Source organism: Anopheles stephensi, chromosome 3 (genome assembly GCF_013141755.1).
Source record: "Anopheles stephensi strain Indian chromosome 3, UCI_ANSTEP_V1.0, whole genome shotgun sequence".
In the NCBI taxonomy this organism is placed as follows: Eukaryota; Metazoa; Arthropoda; class Insecta; order Diptera; family Culicidae; genus Anopheles; species Anopheles stephensi.
This window is the reverse complement of record NC_050203.1, coordinates 23,997,900-24,013,191: the sequence shown is the minus strand read 5'-3', so window position 1 is coordinate 24,013,191 and position 15,292 is coordinate 23,997,900. Positions and strand designations below refer to the sequence as shown.

General features: G+C 47.3%; 1 protein-coding gene across 6 annotated transcripts in view; it reads left to right on the top strand.

Moving 5' to 3' along the window:
* The window catches only part of LOC118511342 (BMP-binding endothelial regulator protein), a 72,915-nt gene that overhangs the window by 33,113 nt on the left and 24,510 nt on the right, over positions 1–15,292 (top strand). For all 6 annotated transcript variants that reach the window (XM_036054295.1, XM_036054292.1, XM_036054289.1 and 3 more), the window contains one exon: positions 2,289–2,365. In XM_036054295.1, coding sequence (XP_035910188.1) covers positions 2,289–2,365 — 77 coding nt within the window. The remainder of the gene's footprint in view (positions 1–2,288; positions 2,366–15,292) is intronic.

The window sequence follows — 15,292 nt, the reverse complement described above, 5'->3', positions numbered from 1 at the left end:
CAGCTGGGATAAACGAGGGGGGGGGGGAGGGGAAGGCGGACCACGGAAAGGGCAATATTTACTCCGTAACCGCTTGTACCCGGCCACCGTCCGGTTGGACGCTGGGGATACGAACGGATAAACACGGCGCTTTGTAGGTGTGGTATTGACATACGGCGAACGTCCGCAGGAGGGGGTGTCTGGAACGGGTTGGCGTCGCCGGAACCGGAATCGGGCGGAATCTTCCTCCGGCTGCTGGCTTCATTCATCTTCCGTCAGGCTGCACTTTGTTGCAGAGAAGCAACCGAAGCCGGACGGCTGGTAGTCGGCCGACCCAAGCCGCGCTTATCAGCGGCGTCTCCGACTTCCGACCAGGTATCAGATATCCGTGCGGCTGGCCAAAGTGTGAACAGCAAATATGTGCACATGTCTCTGGTAAACCGCCCTGCCTGTTGTGCCTGCTCCATTGATACCTCCCTCTCAGTGTTCCGATCCCGGGCGAGAGAGGGTCCTCCGGCGGGCGGTGGATAATCTTGTTTGCCATCGCTATCGCGTAAAGGTATGTCCACACGATCCGGGTGGTGAATATCTCGTACACACGTACGCCCGTGGCAAACGTAGACACGACCGCAAACAGTCAGGAACCTGGTGGTGGACCCGACTCCCATTGCATGCCGCTTTCCCGCAAGCTGTGACGAACGTTGTGACGTCAGCAGACAATAGGCAAACGGATAAACGGATTGTGGTGGTTTTTGGCAATGTGGGCCTAACACTTCTGGAGTGCCAACGCAAAGGGGGATGATTACGACGGGGAGGGTGAGTGTATTATTTTTTGTTTTGCTTCGGAGCTGAAATCAAAGCCGGTGACGTGTGCAGATACTTGAAACTACCAAGAGCATACAGTTATTGCGTGGACGCACCGTTTCGCTCCATGTAACGACCGAAAACGAACAAAAATTGCAAATGAAGTTAAACCCCCGTAACGTCAGAAAGCTGCGGGCCCTCCCCCCTTCCCCCCTTCATAAACCAAAACGGAAACTAACCTCACTGTATCACCGGGCTAAAAATAACCACCACGGAGAATTAAAAATAAATACATTGATTTATTTTCGGACCAAAATATCATCATCCGGACCAGCGGGGGATGGTGTTGTTTTTCCTTTTTTTTTGCTGATGTAGTGTAGTTGTTGTGGAGGCAGGTGAAATCCGGGAGGTTTCGCCCACCTTTAAAACGGAAGGAAGGAAGTGTATGTGTGTGTGTTGGGCACACTAAAGGCAAAAAAAACGGGAAAAGAAACAAATTCGTGACAGCCCGTCAGCGAAAAGTGTTGTGCTCCAACGGTCACCACCAAGAAGTTGACAAATGGTCTCGACAACATCCCAATACCCGGGAGGATTGACCAGGGAATTGGTTTCGGACGGATTTTTTTTTGTAACCGGTGCGTGTTGCTTTATTTTGGTTTCGTGACTCTCGCTCTCCCCTCGGCTCGAATCTATGCTCCAGCTCCGATTCGGTGACAGCGAACTTGATTCAGTTTCAACAGGGGTTGTGTTTTTGGTCCTTTCCGCCGCGCGCTACTCCATGGGAGCCCCTGGCCCGGCGAGACGCACCTTGCAAAAGCGGTGATGATTTCATGGTGGGATGGGCGATTCCGATGCAAATCGATCTGTGCTGTGGTGTGTGGAGCAAACACGCTAACTAATGCGGTGACGGGTGCAGTGAACTAGAATTCGCGGTTTCGTTTGAAGATGGTCTATGTAAGCCGGCTTTGGAGCGTCTTGAGCAATTGCTACATTGTGTGACAATTTCGCATGAGAGAACATGTGTAAATATGGGCACCGTACTGGGCACTTGGTTAGTACTATTAAGCATTATTCGTGCGAATGTGCGAATTTGGGTGTGACAGATTGAATGCTGCCGGTGTTAACGTGCGAAATGAGGCCCTCGTCCATTGTTACATCACACTAGGCCGATCGCGGGTGGGCGCTTTGCCGAATGTGTTCTTCAGCTCACGGTCAACAATGAGCCTCTAATTCTGGTAAATTTGTGTAAATCGTTGAATTGTACTGATAATTTACAGGTCGGCTTCGTTTTTGATCCTATTCTTCCTGATTGACCTACCCTTAGTCCATGAATGAAATTGAGGTTCGTTCATTAAAAAAATCTCGTTTCTTTACGTTCCGTTTAATGATTGAGGAAGGTTTTTTTTCCTCTGTCCGCTGTTAGATTGTTTATTTAGAGTTTCCATCCTCCTTAAATGGGATAGTTACGGTTGTCTAAATGCTTCGTTTGCTCTTCTCCTTCACAGCTGGATATCGGCAACCGTGCACAAACGAGGGCGAGGAGGTTCGAATCAGCATGGGCTGCTTCAAGTGTATCTGCAAGGTAAGTCTACCGCGCGCCTGATGTCTGTACGTTTACGAGGCCGGAGGCTGATAATTGTGTTCAGATTCGTTCCGGCAGGGGGAAAGGGATTTCTTGGTAATTTCGGTAAAAGTCAAGTCAGAAAGCATTCATTCTCCCGGCGCATTGTTGGAACGTTGTCAAGTGCTATTGTTTTTATCCTGCTGTGTTTTTATTAGCTTAAGGATAGGACCACTGCTTCGGGCAGTTTGTGTCACAGGTAGAAAGGCAAAAAGGACTCGCCATCATCGCCACGGGATGTACAGGAGGGATGCGTTGTTTGCTGACGCCAGCTCCTGCTGGTACTCAATTTTGGAAAGGTTCGATCCGGCGCCAATGTGTTTAATGATTGGGTCCAGTTTTGTGGTCCTTTACGCGGGACCGTCCTTTTTCACCAGTTCATTGATAATGCCTGTGTTGCACGTTACCGAGAATGCACCACAGGTCCTCGTGTGATGCATGTGTGGAATCGTTGCTGTACCCGGTGGTACCTGCTGATGGCCGGATGACGATGTTGAGTGATGACCGTGCGAGGCTGGTGCTTGCAACATTCGGTTTGTGTTTGTTGTTTGTTTGGGATCTCCTACTCTAGCTCTCTCTCTCTCCTTCGCTCTTCACCTTCCCTCCCTAAAACCAATGTTTACCACTGCACAACCGTTGCATCGAATCGGCGATTGACCCACCGCACGGTCCATCACCGAGCTCGCACGGGCGCCATCCCAGCTTCGGCTAATGTTTTCTATCGGTCGCTCCCGGAGACCCTCCGCAGTTGGCGTTTGTCGACGACGACAGTGTCGGCTTCTTATTGACAAATGAAAATGAAGACAAAGCGACAGGTACACTGGCGGTAACAAAAGACAGGAGAAAGAAAAAAAAATATCGTCGAAGACACAGCTTCGAAGCATCACGGGTGGAAGAACGGCAAACAGTACCAGACGTGGAAGACGGAAGCCAACAAAACCAACCAACCTGGTAGTGTATTAACGTTTTTCCGTTTTGCCACTTGTGTCGAACAAATAACCTAAATGAAAAGCTAACACACACACTGGGCGGTAGCAAGCGGCGTCCGCAAGCCTTCCCCCGGGGGAAACACGTTGTTGATCTTGGGCAAAAAAAGCAAGAACGAAAATACCCCTTCTACGTCTTTTGAGATGGTGCACTTGGCGTTGTTTGATGGTCGATCTGTAGTGAGGACGGAAAAGGATCGGTCTGGCGCTTCGGTAGCTCTTGAAGGCAATGTGGCAGATCTTCCACGGAGCGTTTGTAGCGATTAAATAGCGCTTTTCGTTGGTCAGTTTTTAAGGAACGTTTGTTAAACTGTTCAAGAAAAGTCATTTTCAAATGACATAACTGAACGACAAGATCTCCTCAGAGGAGGGACATTTATAGCCTTCAGTTGTGATATTTGCGGTGGAACTATGCCGCAAAAAATTATGTGTGGTGGTATCATCTGGATAAAAGGTATTATGAGCTGCCCAATTAATCACTACGAGAATTGAGCGCAACTTTGTTAATCACTTAAGGTCTTAAGTGATCATTAAGTCAGAAGAAGTCCATAAAACCACGACATTCTATAATGCTCCTACGTTACCAGCCCTTCCATATTTCTTTTCTCCTCTTCCCATCCCTGAGATTGAATATTCCAATTGCCTTTAAAGGTGGTTTTATCGATTCTTAACCACGAACGCTTGACATTTTTAATGCTCATGAAATGTAAACAACATTTGGTTCCACCTAGCAGCATGAAGAGGCAAGCCGTCACTGAGCACGTTAAAAAAAGCAAGCAAACCAGTAAAGAGCCTAAGCATGTGCGATAAGCGATGCAATGATGCTGCAATGATCATCGCTTCTCCGGGCGCTCACGTCTAGCGACAACGTTCGAGCCATTGCGAGACACTGGTGTGCCTTGCATTTACTTATGCCCCAGCACAAATTCTTGATCGGAAATCAAGCATAAAAGATTCTGCTCTTCACCCCTTCCCCTCCCAAACATCCCCCTCTATCCTTCCTCCCTGTTCCCAGAGCTTAATAGCTTCGATGGACGTATTTTTTCGTACGTTCGCAGTCATCGTGCTACAGCACCAGACACAGGTCGTTCGGTAGCTCTATCTTGATACGGTGGGTGCACGAGAACACTCGACTTGGCGATAGCCAACCGTACCTCCTGTCGTGCTGAGAGCATCAGCTGCTGGCCCCAGCAGCAACAACAACCGTCGTTGGAAGAAATGGCGAAATGATCTTGGCCTGCCACCGGCTTGCCACCCGAGCTGGTTAGATCATTTGACTAACGACGATCGCCGATCGACGGCGTTTGTTCCGGGCCAGCTGTTTGCCAAACCAGATGCGAGGGTGAGTCTGCGGATAGAACGGTTCCTTTTTATCGCACTGTCCGCACTGTCCCTCCCCAACCCGCCCCCCCCCCCTCATCTCTCTGCCACCCACAAGCGTGAGGGAATTAAAATCTTTGCATACATTAAACACAATATTAGTATTCATCGGATGGAATGTTCCGCGTGCGTGCTGATGTGTTTCGTCCCGTTCTTCACCGTGCGTGTGTTGCTCTCCCCTATCGTCCTATCTCACTTCCTGGCCCTGGGTTTGCGTCGCGTCGCGTTCGTCACTCGTCTGAGTGTGTGGCCCGGTCCGGTGGTTATAGAAGCTGAAGCCGGATTTTGCGAGGGAGCCAACCATTCTTGTCTTGCTGGGTATGCTTGGTCACACCAACATTGTCCGAGGGTAAGCGCGTTGGGGCGCGCGAATTTCAAGAATGTTGCCCCGCAACGAAGTACTTTAGTATGTTTGGCTAGCGATGGTTTTTCTCCGGTGTTGCTTTTTTTTTGTACATCGCGGCATCGTCGAAAGTGTACGTCCTCCACCTTACCGAGGCCAGGTTTTACGAACGGGAATTAAGCCGTCGTGCGTGTTGAGTTGGTTTTTAGCCCGCATGGAGAAAGATGTTGCACTCTCTTTCTCTCTCTATCTTTAGGTGATCGTTAAGGACCAAAATGTGTCTGGCTTGCTGGTGCGTAAGTGAGATAGAGATGCAGACAAAGTAGCAAGAAGAGAGTGTGTGAGTGTCAATGGGGTTGAGCGATGGGATGAAAAAAAAAAAACATCCGCGATCCACCTGCGGTTCAGCATCACACATGTGTGATGCTGCTCTTGAAAATACTCTACGCGAGCTACCAAGCACAGGTGTTTTTTTTTGTGTGTGTCTATGTTTTTTTTTTAAATATTTCCATCAAACCTTCCTTCTTGCCCCACTCTCTAACCCTCCTTCCGATAAAGAGAATCACACCGGCATGCAGATGATGATGATCGTTTCGGATAGGTTTTATTTATTTATTTATGTTTATTCGGGCTTTTGGAATTGTTTCGAATCGCACATCCTACCACAATACCATCCTACCGATGCCGGACGCGCTACCAGTGTTCGTGTTCGTATGTGACTTTGTAGCCTAACATCTGGACCTGGACCCTGTCGGATGACAAAATGTCACCGGTTTGGCAGAGGGAATCCATCTTGCCAACCAGGGCAGGTTTGGCGCGCGCGCGCGCGCTCACACACTCGGTCCGTGATCCTATAAAGCCGATAAGGTTTACGATCGGTTTAGGCGGATACGAGCGAAGACCTGTCGGTTGACAGGTCGCATCGCTCGATTATCGTGCCGCAGATCGAAACGAAAATGCAAACTAGGTTCGCTGTGCCGCCCGTAATCGAATAATCCGCAAATTAGCGAGAATCCAACGCTTGGGATCGCCAAACATCCGATAATGCATACACGGTGGGACGGTGCTGATAAACGATCAGCCGTTGGTGTTGTTTGTTTGTTGTCGTCCTCCCGAACGTGGAATGCGACTTCCACCGCTAGAGGAATCACACACACACACACACACAAACACACAAAACGATATGAAGAAAAAAACACAACATAGGTCGAATCTGCGAACAGGTGCAGGTTTCGGAATCTCCAACAACAGAGAGAAAGGTTTTGCCCTCAGAGTTTAGTAGACAGCAGACGGGGTTTAACGACGAGATGGGACAGCAACATCACAACGAGAGTGCAAACGAGACGGAAGAAAGCGTTGGGAGGGGGGGGGGGGGGTTATGGTGGGGTGAGTTTGTGGCCCCCGGGTGGCTGAAGTCAACATGTTAAGGTCCCCTACGACAACCACGTTGCACATAGTGCAAAGAAAAACCGGTCCATAATACCGGGTACATAATACAGGGTAGTAGCAGTAGGGTGGAGAGGGTCTGGCGGTATCGGGGTGAGAAGAAGCAAAAAGAGAAACACATAAAAATATGGCCGAGTGTTATTATACAATGAACAAGGTCGATAAAGGCCGTTCGCGCACTTCGCTGCCATGCCATTCCGTGGTTTTGTGGGGTTGTGGCCTGTCTGTATATTTTTTTTTCGCTTATTTAGGGGGAGAAAATAACAACCCCCCCCCCCCACCACCTCCCGTACTTGGCAAGTGGAGATTGGGGTGATTGGTGTTGGTGATTGGTGGTGGTGCACATGCGAAAGGCATGCAAGATTTCCTGCTCGTTTCTTCTCCCTGGAGCAGGAGATTCTCTCGATGGCGAAAAGCCTAGTTTGTCCACCGGAGGAATGGAGCCCATCTCGCTTTCATCTACGGCATGCACAGATTTATATCAGACGATTCAGAAATTGCATCCCTGTTTGCTGATCTTGTGCTAGCGTTTTGGAGCACGTTTGCCGATAGGTTGGGCCAGCTAGCGGTAATTTCGCACATTAAACGAATCAGTTTGTGCTGCTATTCGAATGATTCGGCCCATGGTCGGCCTGCAGCTCGTGTGGTGAAATAAAGATGTTGTGATTGGTAAGGGGCTTTTTTTTGCCTCATCTTTCTCGCCATTAGTTTGGACCACGGTTAGCACGATTATGCTAAACGTACGATCAGTTTGTTTGTTTATTTATTTTTAATGATTTTTTCTTGATCTGTCCCTGTAACGGGCGCTGTAACTTCAAACCGGGCACGCTACATTTTTCATACAGCTTCCTTCTTTCTCTCTTGCTCTCTCGCACGGTTTCTCTCTTTGGCCGAATCAGCCACCTGTGCGCCACCGCTTGTTTCGTGTTGATCCAAACATCATCTTGCTGTTGCCTTTCTTCGCAACCCAGTTCGTTCTACCCGGCGAACAAATTTCATCCCCCCAAAAACTACAGCGCGTTCGGAGGTTCAAAAGCCTTCCAGAATGTGGGTCATCGAATTTTTCGTCGGTTTCCCTTCGGTTTTGTTGTCGAATGTTGAGTCGAATGTTATGTTTTGCCCCTTATTTTTTTTTTGCATACGGCTGCCCGCTTTTTTATCACCACTCTCTTCGCTGCTCTTTCTGCTGGTACGAATTGAAGGTTGCGGGACGGTGGCAAAATGGTGGTGGCAGCCAGGACTGATAAGTGAGGGCAACATTCCATTTCACTTCGCAAGCACTTTACGTGCTCGCGATGTGGTCTCGTTAAATCACGGCGCGTTGTGTTTTGATCGCTTTCCTTTCATTTGTTGCATTGTTTATTGTAATCGTTTAACAAAAAAATTGCTTGAAAATAATTCTCATTTAAGTAAGAAAACGCGAAACATGAACGCAATAAAATATTTATATTTGCGCAACCATAGATCAAAAGCATGGCACCATCGGCCTTGATGCGTAGCGAACCATTCACCACAAATAGGAGATACTACACAACAGAAAAAAAAACCTTCCTTTATCACAATGCAATTCGAGAGGGTTACAATTGTTATTCATTTACATTTATTACTTCGGTTTTTTTCCTTCTCGGCAACATCTGTTCCCACTGTAGTGACGGCGAATTTTTGGACCAAATGTTTGAGTACTCGCTCCAAGCCACATTCCGTTGCGTTGTTTTGTTCGGTTAACTTGCTCTTAATGTGTGCTCCTTTCGAGGCTCGTTCGATTACAGTATTCACATAAGTATATCTCTTCCTGGCGACACGACCACCGCTGTTTCCTTACCCTGCGTAATCATCATCCAACAAGAGCTCCCAAAATGTCACCATTCAATGCGTGGCCATTCGACGTGGAGCGTCTGAGAAATGAAGGGAAAGAAAGGAGTAAGTAACCGGGAGGCTTATGCTGGGACCGTGTACATGTATGATGCATGTACACGGCCTCGAGACGATGGCCCCTACGTAACGATTAATGATTGACGTTGATGAATATTGTATGAAAATAAATAAATTTCGTAGAAAGTCATTTGCATATCATGATTTCAGCAGTCCGACGAGTTATATTTCTCCCCGTCTGTAAGGAACTGTAAGGGGGTAGGGGAACGGAAGGGAACGTGAGAGGAAGGGAAGGCAACATAAATACAAACACACACATATATACACACACACATATTCATATGTGAATAGATTGGAGATCAGTGAGTGGGGAACGAAAACCGAAACGTCTTGTGCAAGGGCAAAATAGGTAGTGCTGGTCGAGGAGAGCCTAAGGTTGACAGACGGGGTATCGTCTCGGGGCCTTTCCAAGATCCGGTCTTGGGCTTCTTTTGCCGGCTTGAACGTGCCGTGAGTGGCCTTGTGCCTTGTGCGCTCAAGATGGTTAGATAGGAGGCAGAAAAAAGAGACTCGCTAGATACGAGATGCCACACAGCTGATGAGGTTGAGGCGAGTGTGGGTATGTTTCTGTGAGCCCCTTACTTTTAGACAGCCCCAAGGAACTTTCCTTTTCATCGGTGAAGGTTCCGGTTCCGGGAAAGGGGTTAGCGAAGGGTTTGATGATGGCCTGTTCTAATGTACGATACAGTTCGGACGGTTGATTTGACGTCGATTTTGGGCGATGGAAGTCATCAGAATATGTGATGTGGCTGTGAAGATCTCGTCGGACTTTGGAGTGGACAGCCAAAGGTATTCCCAAACGATAAATAATTCACTGTCTTTCTGCATGGTGGTTTAATCAGTTGCCGTTACACTCGCTTGTCTCAACCCAACTTGCCAGGCACTTTCCAGACCGCGCCGTAATTCCAATCACCCGATCAATCCTATTATTATTAAATGACGGTAGTGTTTCCCCTTGACGCCCGTAGGGGATTGGGTTTTGAACGCGGGCCGAAGCACACCTTCAACGCGAAATGCCAGCACCCTTATAAAATTACGAGACACTTTAGTGGCCCATCATTGGCACCTGCAATTTAGCCACCACCAGCCAGCACCGCTCGAGGCGGGAGTTTTTGTTTTGTTGTGCTCAGTTCAGCCTGCAGCTTTTCATCATAATTAAATTGTCCGCAGAGAAATGGCGCACAGCCGCTTGACCTGACATTTAGACCTCCGCTTGGGGGACAATCGGCTGTGCGGCTTGATTACGCTGCCCTGGACGGTGGACAGCGTCCGGGGCGTTGGTGAGAGGGCAGTGAGAAATCCACCCCCGGTGGAATATGAGCCAGTGGACGGTGGGCTAGTGCTCGAGCCGGAAAGAATGCCACAGACGTCAGGCTAGACGTCTGGTGCCGCACTTGAAACACCCTGGCTGTATGCCGACACAAATGGACGCGGTACGGCATTGTCGCTTAGGGTGGTGGTATGGTGGAGGTGGAGGGGGGAGAGAGGTTTCTAGCGAGAGGGGAGTGTTGAGCATGCAGATACGGTTGCATTCGGTTGCATTTGCCGCCTGATTGCAAACTGACGGAAGCGGCATTGGCGTCACGTTTAGCGGTTGGTAGATATTGTGCAGGTTGTGCTGGTTGGTATATGTGCATTGCTTTCAATCAGGAAATGGAAATCATTTGTCTGATGATATTTTTAAAATAAAACAATAATTAAATTAAAAAAGGAAAGAGATGCATGAAATAGGAAATTTTTAATTGGAAAGTGCTTGCAATAGCAATTAAAAAACAGAGAGTTGTAAAGATAACAGCTATATAATTAATCATAAAATTTAAACAAACAAATTATTGCAAATAGTTTTCAAACTTAGAGCACAGCCCGAATTTTTTTCCTAAAAACATTAAAAATATTTCTAATTTTCATATCTTTTGATGTCCTTATAAGTTTTCTTAAAATCCCCTCTACTCAGTGGAGGCGCATGGTACATTTCACATAAGGGTAACAAATAAAATGTTTCACTCACCTTATCTTTTTGATATCATTCAAAGACACGTTTGGGAAAACTGTGAAGTAAATTTGCTTCAAGCATATTTTCCTCCATTCGTGTACTGGGAAACCCCAAAACATAAGAAGGACACATTGGGCAAGCAACCGGATACCAGATGCGGACCGGAAGTGTACATTCAGTGTACGGGTCCAGGGCATAAATCATGCCGCTCCCATCTGGGTCAATGCTCAGCGGAGCGCATCGAACGGAACGGCGACGAGCTTTGCTGTTGCTTGGCCGATACGGTACCGCCGCCTGGTTGATGTGTCGGTTTGCACTTGCCACTGCGGTAACTGCACTTTTCGGCTTTCGACAAACGGCCGACAAACCGGATGCATAAAGTGGTGTCCCAAAGCGACCCCTTTTGTAGTTGGTAGCTTACACTACCGATCGGGGCAGTGGATTCATGCATTCTGTCTTGCGCCTTTCTTCGTGGCCGTAGTACCGAATGCATGCGTGTGAGTTAAGTCAAGGACAAAAGCTCGCGTTGGTAGTATGGCAGGAAAAATGCTCCAGGGGAGGAGGCTCAAAATTTAAATCCATTTTACAGCACATAAATAACGTCTTCGCCCGCATTAGAAGCTCCAGTCCCGGCTGGGCAGGAACTTTTTGGACGAATGGCAAGTAAAGTGTTCCCCGAAAGCACTAACCGAAAGTGCGGTGAGTAGGTTTCTTTTTGCAACGGCAAAACACTTAACGGTGGAAGTATTCCTTTTCGCTCTCCCCGAAGTGTTCCCTGAAGCGTACATCTTACGGGCGAATAAAAGAATCCTCCCGAAACGAAGAAGACCTTTACCGAGAAATCGTTTTAAGTGATCCGTTTTGGTAATGGGATTGTACTGGGAAAAAATAAAGTTCCCTCGGCGCATCCAGGAATTTGCAGTACAAGCGTGTACGTGGGAACGTGTTATATTTCTCCGTTTCCAATATTTACGACAACATTAAGTGTATTTATCGTAGATGGATACATGCTATTCCTTGTATCGTGTTTTCGTTCCCGTTCCGAGAACGAACCAGGCAAATTGTGTTTAGCAAGATGCAGTCGAAATAGATAACTTTGTTTGATAATTTTGTTTCCACTGCCGATTCCTGCTGCCAACAAAGGTTAGATAAGTAATAGCACATCGTTTAGTGAGGAACGAAAGATGAAATATTGCACCCACCGGGTGCACACTGGTGAGGATGCATTTTAGCACGCGGTACGGTCTTTACCCAGTTTCATACCAGTTAGATTAACATTAACGTGCGCTAAGTGGAAATTGAATTGCACATCGTCAAATGTCGCTTTCAATCAATAAACGTTTCGAATGGTAATGAATATTCTATCGGTTTGTTGGTGGCGTTTTTTTGTTTTCGTATTTCCCCCTTTTCGATCTGGCGCTCGGAACCGATGCTGGTGTGTGCTGCCGTCAACAGCACAGTGGACGTGGTTGCAATGTTGCATTTGATTGCCCGCAGATGAGTTACGTGAGCGAGGTGTATAATTTGTACCTCTGCCTTTTTTTCCGCCGTCTTTTAACCCCCGAACACCACTTAACACTATTGCACTCACCCTTGCCATGGGTGCCGGGTGCGTCTTGAAGGGTTGAAAATGGCTCGCGCTTTCGGTAGTTACTTTCGTGGAACGTGCGATCAATTAACATATTTAATTCCATGGTTGTCAATCAAATCTGGAATGCGCGTGCGTGTGTGAGTGCTTGAATGAGTTGAGTCGTTAATAAAGGATTGTGGGAGCAGAATGACTTGATTAGTTGCAGTGAAGTGCATGTAATTTGTTGCTATATCGTAAAATGCTTGTTTATTGAAATCAGCTTGACAGGACACAAACATGCAGCAGAACTGCAAAGCGTAAGGTTGGATCGATTTTTCAGCTATTTTTTCTTGCGAAATATTTTCGAATTTGAAGACAGGGGAAAAGCTTGGATAAAAATTTATGTTCACCTTTCGTGACCGAGTCAATTATTTTTAATTTAAAATTAAAAGTTTTTTAATCTGAAATATATTTTTATAAGTAAAAAAATATCGAAGAAAATGTTTGTTAATCACTGTACGCTGTGCAACCGGTAGCAGAAAAATATCCTCAATTTTTTTCCTCTATGGCGCATTACTAACGCGTCACATTCGATCCGATTATGGATTTCCCTCGGTATCTATAGATGTGTGTTTAGTCTCACGGGCTGGCGCCACCCGCATACATAAGCTTCCCACCCCCCCAACATGTAGGGAAAAGGAGGGAAGGAGTGGTGAGAGGGTAATTCTATCTCCTCCCCCCCACCTACCCTCCCACTTCCTCTTGGAGAGCGAAAATGGCTGAGCCGTATTTAATGTGCCTAGAACGATTGTTTCATGCAGCGTCATGCGCGGAAACCTGATGGGGATTTGTACAGGTATCGGAGTAGTTCTATTTTTTAAAAGCTCCCATGGTTGTTGGTGGACGAACGTCGGGCGAGTTCCATTACCGGGTGATATAGGCAATTGGAATGATCGATGGAATGCTTTTTTTTGTTGTTCTCTGGTCTCCCCATCCAGCTGCTTAGTTTTATTTTTGTCCCGCGTATCCCGTGGATGTAACGAGATGGCAAAGATAGACCGATCCACAGACCGAGATAGGGTTGGGACCAAGTACTTAGCTGACGCCTCATCTCCACTGCCTCGCTAGTCTTCGTCCGCGTCACCACCAGCCCGACATATGATCTGCATCGGAATGACGCTAATGTACAGCTTCCGTGGCAAACGGCGACGACACGATTAGTTTCGCACGGTAGCACCACGTTAATCGTAGACCGGCGTCAAACGTACAAGTGTGTGCGTTTGGGAGTGAATTGAAAGTGAAGGGAATGTGGGGTGGGGAAAACAGTTTCGCTAATCTACCGACGTCGCCTGGTATGTCTGTCGCTCGTCACCTACCAGTACACGGCGGGTGACTCTGGTGCCGGTAGTGACGACGAACTTCTTTTTAAGTGTGGGCCCGTTGACGACGATGATGATCGTTGATAATATTATTAATGGGCGCGATATCGAACGCAGGGTGTCATTTCGGAGAGCTAGCAGGGCGGGGGGTGGAGGTGAACTACGAAGGGAGTGGAGTTGCATTGCATCCTCCCGATGCTGTTGCCGATAATGATAATGATGATGTTATTGATGCGAACGACGATGATCGTGGTGTGTTGGCGGTGACCGACGATCACGATGATGATGATGATGATGATATACATGTACGATTAAGCGCAGCTTAAAGTGACGGCTTAATAGATACTCCGCCATGGCGCTTGGTCCAACCGCCAAGGCGGTGTCCCCCTGGGCAGTGCGCTGCTTCCGATCGGATTAGGGCTCGACTGTTGCAAAGTGAAGGTTGGTCGGCTATTTTGGTTTTGCATTAAAAAAAAACACACCAAAGTGCACCACTTAACCGACAGCACACACACACACACAGTGTTGTTTGTGTAATTAAAGCCGGCCCCGTAATTGCTTCTACCGGTAACTAACTAATCATAACGGTTGCGCACCCTCGGGCTGCCTGGGGAAGCAATGGCAAAGAGAGCGAGAGTGAGGGGCAAGCAAAAAGGAATAATATAATTTACTAAACACCGCCACCGCCGTATTGGCGTTGGCCATTCCGGGCGTTGTTGTTTTGATTCTCATAAATTTTGCAATTACAGAAACTTAAACACTTGATTGCGGTCTTGGCGGCGCTCGATCGGTGATCGATAATGCTAAAAAGGGAGCTAGCCTTGTTGTGATTAGAAAATTAAGCTTCACGGGAAGTATGTTTAATCAAACATTCGCCTGATGAGTTTTCGGTTGCACATTCACATTGCTTCTGTCGATGTAATTGATTCGCTATTACAGCTTCGTCGGTAAAGACACAGTGTGTCGTGGTGCTGCTGAGAAGCGTCAATGTTGCTCGCTATTTATCTGGCATCCGTTTTATGAATTGGTCAAACCGACAGCGCCCCGAGTTTTGCATACATAATGGACCCACCCGATTGCACAAATAACGCATGATAACGCACACAGCTTCGAGCATGCTTTGCGACCGAGCAGCAAAAATGGCGCCACACTTTGCGCGCACATTTACACCACCATTGTCTCGGTCTTTATGTCGCTTTTTTTCTCCTTCCCCGCGCCACTCACTATCTCTTGCAGTTGGGTAGCGCAGTGCAGGGTGGGACGCTTGAATTAAAGCTTGAATGAAGTACAGAAATAAAGAAGCGACCAACGACGACGACGACGGTCAAGTTTATTCTGAACCGGATCAGACCGGGCTCTTATGAGCTGCAAGGGGGTAGTACATTATGCGTTTCGTTGCTATAGAAACTTCCGATCCGAGATTTGCGTGGTTGGGGTGCTGTTTCTTCCTGCCTTTTTGGATAAGCTTGGGTGGGCTTGTTTAAGGAGTAGCTGCAATTTTACGGTTCATTATCATCGTCCCACTGCTAGCACGCGCAGCGGTCAACAGCCAAAGTCAAGAGCATAATTTCATTCTCGCGATTTGATTGGGAAGAACAAAAAAAAAAACAATCGTGGCGAACTATGTAATCGAAAGCCCTTGAAAGTATGGTTCCTTACATCTTGGTTGATGGTCTCGCAAAATCGGTAGTGAAGCTTTGGAGAATGCGCGTGCTGAGAATACAAGAACATCACACTGTGAACGACATAAAACCCTTTTTTCTGAGCTTTTTTTTCTGGACGATTAAAGACGAATCCGTATCTGTAGGCTCAGTGAAGTTGAAATAATAGATTATATAGGAAGAGGCGAAGGCACGCAG